General features: G+C 38.9%; 1 protein-coding gene across 2 annotated transcripts in view; it reads right to left on the bottom strand.

Moving 5' to 3' along the window:
- Nucleotides 1-1,095: 1,095 nt before the first annotated feature.
- cltb (clathrin, light chain B) overlaps nt 1,096-6,933 on the bottom strand; it is a 50,613-nt gene continuing 44,775 nt past the window's right edge. For both annotated transcript variants that reach the window (XM_051934185.1, XM_051934186.1), the window contains one exon: nt 1,096-2,605. In XM_051934185.1, the coding sequence (XP_051790145.1) occupies nt 2,434-2,605 (172 nt within the window). In that variant the 3' untranslated portion in view covers nt 1,096-2,433. The remainder of the gene's footprint in view (nt 2,606-6,933) is intronic.

The following is a 6,933-nucleotide window of genomic DNA, read 5'->3' as shown; positions in this document are numbered from 1 at the left end:
AGCCAAGTAGATTGTGTTGTCTACTCTGATCTAAAATACCACTCTTGCTAAATTATTTACTTTTCAAAAAGTTGGCCATGGCTTAGCCCTCTGGGCAGGACAGCCACATAATACGAACCTTTATGTATATTAAACCAGACTGCTACTACTCTAATAAATCTGAAGAATTAGCTAAATTAACTCAGGACAGAAAAAAAAAAAAAAAAAAAAAAAAACTGGTGGTTAGGATAAGATCAAAAGTGCACATTGACTGGAAAGGCTGCCATACAGCAGCAGCTCTCACTAAAGTGACCCGAAGACCTACTTTTAAATGTCTGCTTGTGTTTGGAAGAGGCGGCTTTGTGATGTCAGGGCCTGGTCAGGATGGTCTTTTAGTAAAGCTTCCTTACAGGCAGGCACAATATCAGTGTTCAGTGGGACACATCAACTAGATACAATTTCTCCTAGACTTCAGTACTCATAGGTCCATAAGAAGGCACAGGATGAATATCTTTTTTATGAACATGCAGCCTCGATAGATCTAAAGGAATTTATAAAAATCATGATTTTAGAGAATCATGATTAAAAAAGACAAGTCTGAATGAAAGAGTAGTAAAGAAGATAAACCTAAAGGCTAACTTTTGTGAGAAAGTATACAGCAGGCCTTCTCATCTTCACAAATTTAGATGTTATTAGATATGCAAAAATTGTGTAGCAGTTTAAATCATTTAAAACGCAGCACAAATACACCTAAATGCAGTCTCGTTTTGTTATTTTAATAGCACTTTAAAACCGTTGGTTAACTAAGACTAAAATCCATGAGAACGTTCCTTACCAAGACAGATCACCCAAGAAATACTTCTAAAAGCACAGAAAGGTGTAAGCCATAGTGGCCATGTACAATGGAGTAGATGGCACAGCTCAGTTCACAACAGGGATTTCCTTTTGCTACAATGCTGTATTGATTAACTTTACTGTAAATGAGGATGGACGATGGGGACCTAAAACCTTAAGAGGTTCAAAACTGCCTTGCTGATATTATTTCACCACTTAAGTAAATTTTTGCATAAAATAGACAACTTGGACATTTATCATTGAAGGCAACAATTTCCCAAATTATTTTGTCTTTGATTTATTAACAAAAATGTTATAACATGTGAACAGCAATGTTTATTACTTCTGGAAATCTCCCAGAAAAAGTCAGTAACAGTTTATGAACTATATGGAAACTTTAACCTCACTGTAAGTCACACAGACTGAAAACCTCCTTTGTACACAAGATGGAGGTCTCTTGCATTGATTGAAAATTAGAATTTAACTATTCTTCATTGAAACTGAATTGAACAAAGAATCTGTCCCAAAAATACTGTTTCACTTCATGCCTGTCATGGGCTGATGGACACCCTTGGGAAATCCAACCAAACCAAACTGAAAGGAGATATCAATGGCCATGAATTTGTGCCGCTCTGATGACTATTTTGACACATGCCACTAAATGTAAAGCAACAGTAATGCAGACTGCACTATGAAAACACTTTCTATTCCTATAAGTTGTAACCATTTCTCCGCAATTAACATTTTCACCATAAGACATGCAACTTGACTCCTCCTTCCCCTAAAGAAGATGCAGCCATGTAGAAGTAGCCCCAAACTGCACTGGGAGATTTAACGAGGCCCTGCCTAAAGGCATTTCATTGCTAAAGAAGATCTCTACAGCTGCTTATGGCACCTGTGAACGTAACAGACAAACATTTTGTGTTTTTTCCCCTCTTAAATAAATTTAAATGCCACTGGTTCGTTTGCTTTAGGAAGGTAATCATTGGCCGTGATTGTAGAACTTCTGAGATTGTCTGCTTGGCAGAAAAGGCATCTGAGCCTTCAGAGTGAACAAATAAGCACTGTGGAGCTACTAAAACACAATGTTAAAAGGCATTTTTAGAAGCAGCATTTGCCAAGATAGATGAAACGCTGCAAGAAAATGGCACCTTCATTTGATGAAAGACATGAGCCTCTATCATCCGAGTGGAAAGGCAGAATACAAAATCCACTGAAGAAACATTTTGGCTCCTGTACATCTATCTAGCACAACAAGAAAAAAAATGCAGCAAAAGCGAGAATATCCACATGTCAGGTTTGGATATTCACATTAAACATGGCCCTCTATTAAGGATTTATATATTAAATAGGGCTAATGCAAAATGAAAACCAAACAATCAACAGCTTAAAAAACAAATATTAGTAAAAATAATATTCTTGAAAAAGAAATTGGGAAAAAGACAAGAGTGTTCCTGCATGGTGAAGATGGTAAGAGAAGAACCACTTGCAACATATTTGGTACTACCCTTGGTCCAGGCAACAAAGACACGGCAGTTTCGTAGCTACTACCGTTATCTGGAGAAAGCCATTTTGGGGGTAAAAGCCCTCAAAATCTACTCACTCCTGTCAAAATTTGAATTAACGGACCAGGGGAGTCTGTTTGAGGGATATAAGCACAGAGCGCATGCGGGACACGTCTTTGGATTGCTTGTTGGTTTTTGGGTTGAAGTCACAGAGCCGTGCAACCCTCTCCCACTCTGAGCCTGGAGTGTCCTCATCACTCTCCTTCAGGAAGGCTTCCTCTGAGGCCCTGCAAAAAGAAGGAAAAGAAAAAGTTGACACAAGAAGCACTCATGGTACGCACCAGACGTTTCAGCACACTTAACAGAATATTCAAACAACGACGGGGCACAATAGGACAGATTCACACTGCATGCACACTGCAAACAGACTTTGCCAGACCCGGAATCCTCTCATTACAGTCTAAACATGGGCATCAGCCTAAATGTGGAAAGCACCAATACCATGAGAATTCTGCCTCTACATGGATATTTGAAGGCAGTGACAAGATAGTTAAATGTAGAAGCCTCTTTTTTCAACTAAATTTTACTAATATAAATTAACATTTTTCCATATAAGCGTATGTTATAAGAGTATAGAGAGCTAAAGCAAGTCAAAATTGGAAACCACTTGTTTGATTACAGGGTCTGGCTGCAGTCAGGTTAAGGATTATAACTGAATAACTTGAGGGTGGCAAACAAAACAATCACATCCTCATTTCAAGACTGGAGGCATTTTAAAATCCCAACACCGGGCTACACGCATACCTACCTTAACCTGTTCAAACACTTCAACTTCTCTTAAACCCTGGTGCAAATTTACAGTGTGGTTTTAATAAACCCTGGTGCAAATTTACAGTGTGGTTTTAATAAGATACAATTTTTTTAATGTTATCCAAGATGTTATTCTTATCATGTATAGTTGCTTTGGTCTTAAAAGCAACTGGAAATTTCAAAGATCAAAATTTATTTTTTGCAGATACCAAGAATATAGAAAGGGTAAAGCTGCCACCTCAAGGAGCCTGGACCTCCTTGATTCCTGCATGAGTACATTGCGTGTTCAGTTTTGGTATCCACGTCACATTGCAAAGATATGCAGTTAGGCTGAGTGACCAATCTAAACTGTTCAAGTATGTGTCCACAGTGGACTGGAATACAATTCCTAGCTTCAGTTGGCATCAATTTCTAAGATTGATACACCTGAATGAAAAATAAAAAATGCAACTGGCTTGAACATGGTCTCCAAATATCATGTCAGCACAGAGACGTACAAAGCAGAGAAAGAACAGAGAAGCATACATGTCTAACATCAGTCAAGACTTTTGTGGTATAGAGGGTCTGCGGCTTCAAAAAAATAAAAGGGGCCAGTTTTAAATCCATAGAGCCATGTCGTTCTCCATGGGCGCAATTGCACGATCGCGGGGAGTTAATGAGGTAGTTGGAGCGAGTCGCACCTGCAATTGCTTCATTGGCTTCCTGCGGCGTGTGATTAAGGCACTGCGCACACGGAGGCGTGAGTGTATATATACGGGTCAGCACAAGGAAAGGAGAATTAAAAGATGGAAGAAATCAAAGATGGGAGACCAAAGAAAAGAAGGATCGAAAGAGGTTAAAAAACGTGAAAGGCAGTCTTAGCAGGAGGATCTGGCCACCTGGAAGGAGGAGACAGCACGAACTGGGGCCCCGTGAAGGAGCGTTAGCTGTGGCGCTGTAGGGGCTAGTTCGCCCCACTGAACATTTGGATGGAGTGTGGTGAGCAAGCCAGGTGCACTCCCTAGGATTCTGAGGTGCAACCATGTGAGCACAAAGGAAGAAGGGAGGAGAGCCGACCTCGGACAGTCTGGCCGTGATGCCTTGAGGCAGCCAAGATGGAGGTTGGCCGAAAGGAGCTCGTGGCTACGCAAGCAATGGGTGAGCCGGGGAGAAAGAGAAGGAGGTGGGCTGAGATCAGGAGAAGTTAGTCTGCATTTTAACTTATTTTTTTTATCCCCAATTTTCATTGGATTTTATGGTTTTATGTACTTTTTGAACACTGCACTATTGACACTTGTTGGTTATACTTTTGTTTTGATTGGTTTTTAAGAAAAGCACTTGAGCACTTTTTCCACCACACTCTCGCCTCATCGGTGAATTGTCCTCATTTGTCAGCTCATCTCGGTCATAACTATCGATGGTGTTGGTTCCACGGACTCCCATGTTAGTAGAGGGAGTCTGTAGGGGACCGGCATTGTCACAACTTTCTCACTAATTTGATACACGGAGTGCCTCCAGAAAAATATTCACAGTTTCAGCAAGTATCAACAGCAAACAACTGTCCAAACAACATGTGCACACAAAGTAATATTTAAGCCATGCAGGTGAGTAAGCTACATGACCAATTCAATTATTAAATTTTTTTAAATGAACAGGACCCAGTATTTATTTTTCTATAATCCTTATGACGAATGTGGCCTCCAGCCTGAAATTCTTCTGTGTAAACCAACCAGTGCCAGAAAGAGACATGCTACTTCAGTGAAGTCAGGCATGAAGTCTACACAGACAAGAGACGTCTGATCACAGTTATACAAGCATTTGACGTCTGCACTTAACACAAGTCTCTATATGTAAACAGGTACGTATTTTTCCCCATTGACTAAACCACTTACCCAGTTCAGGGTCATAAACAGCAAGTGTTTGTCCCAGCAGCGTCTGGTACAAATTTGGTACCAACGCTGGATGGGTGATAGCACATCACAAATCACAGATCACAAACTCACTTAATCATAGAGGACCAGTTTCCCTCCATACGCCCCCAAAGATGAAACAGAATAGACAATTTAAAACATTTTTTTTTTTTTTGCCTAAAACTCCAATGGTATTTTTGGCTGAAGTTAAAAACAAAAAATTAGACTCGGGTACAATTTAGATGTACGTATCAGGTTTACAGAAAATTTAATGTCAAATAACCTTTGTACTATAAAAATGAAGGCCATCTACCTAAACTCTGGGGCTCCAGAGAAGACATGGGTGCAATCCAAATTAAAGTTGGCATGTACAAAAATATCTTCAGCACAGAGAATTCTTTCAGAATTCTGTTTTCAGTCATGTGGTTTGCACAAAGCAAATGCTTTTCCACTTGTCCCAGACTATCAACTTGAAGAGCATAATGTAACAAATTTCAGCCTTTTCTGGAGCAAAAATAAACCGTTATATAAAGCTAATATTAAAGTTAGTTATTTTACAAAGGACTGTTCTTGTGAGATGAATATATAAAGGTAAAACAATATTTTTCTAAATATTTGTTACATTATTATTATTACTTACATGTACCAATTTTCATTTAAGTCTTGTGAATAAAGCAGCTACAGAAGACCCCCCCAAGATGCTAAATTCCACAAAAGAATCTTTAATAAGTCTAAATAGCCTTGACTTGACTGGGATGGATAGAAGAGTCACAGTTATAAAAGTGAAATTTTAATTGCATAGGTTTTGGGACAGAAAGAGAGGATCACAGAAGCGGTGCAACAAACATCCTTCATCCCCAAGCTGGGCAGATTTTTTCACTCTTCTTTAGCCTTCATGAAAACCCAAAACCTTTGCTCTTTAATAATATCTTCTCGCGGTTTTAATAAAAAGTTTTTAATTCTAAATTCACGGCACATTAAAAGATACTCAGAATTGTTATTATCCCATTCACAGTGCACATGAAATCAAGGCTGCAGCACCACTGTATACATATCATGAATGACACTTTACAAAATGGATGATTACTCCTGCAGCCATTTGGGAATTCCACATTTATAGGCTATGATGAAATACAAGCACAACCTTCAGGCATGAAAAAATTGTTTTGTGCAAAAATATATTGCTGGCAGGGCTCAGGAGGAAGGTGCAAGTATGGACTTGTGAAACTTGCAGTATATTTAAACTCAAGGACACAAAAAAAAAACAAAACATCCAGATTCCAGAAAAGAATGAAACTTCCAGCCAATCATATTTATGTTCTGTTTGTATTTGAGTAAGCAAACAAGTCCCCTCAAGCCTACCTTTAAGTAGCTTAATACCCCTGCTCAGTCCTGTTGTAGTGAACCTTCCCCAGTAAGATTCGGTGCAAGACAAGAACTCCTCATTTGGGTGCCAGTCCGCTGCCAAAACTTCATTCATTTTCAGTTAATGTTTAATTTATATGTGTTAAAATACAGTACTGTAATATCCCAAAATGTAACTAAATACAATTGACTGAAACTTTGTTTAAATGAGGCTAGATCATTTAACAATGTAATCAAACTTAACCTACTTAACCTTCAGTTAGGATTTGGACTCACATTTCAGCTCTTCTGTACAGCACAATTCACAGATTAGATTAAATAAGGCTATACAATGTGAGACCTTTTGGCTTAAGAAGTAGCAGGCCTGAGGTATAGTATTTTAGTATGTATAGCATTTCAGCTACAATCAGTTGCAAAGTTCTTCCATGCAACGTTTCAGCTTTCTTCTACCTCATTAGAGGATTCCGATTTGAAGCACAAGCATATGTATCAGAATGGCAAACCAGTCGGAATGCCAGAGTATTAAAAGAGATCTCATTGCATGATCCATG

Source organism: Erpetoichthys calabaricus, chromosome 11, assembly GCF_900747795.2.
Source record: "Erpetoichthys calabaricus chromosome 11, fErpCal1.3, whole genome shotgun sequence".
NCBI lineage: Eukaryota > Metazoa > Chordata > Cladistia > Polypteriformes > Polypteridae > Erpetoichthys > Erpetoichthys calabaricus.
The sequence above is the reverse complement of the archived record's forward strand: the minus strand, read 5'-3'. Positions and strand labels throughout refer to the sequence as shown.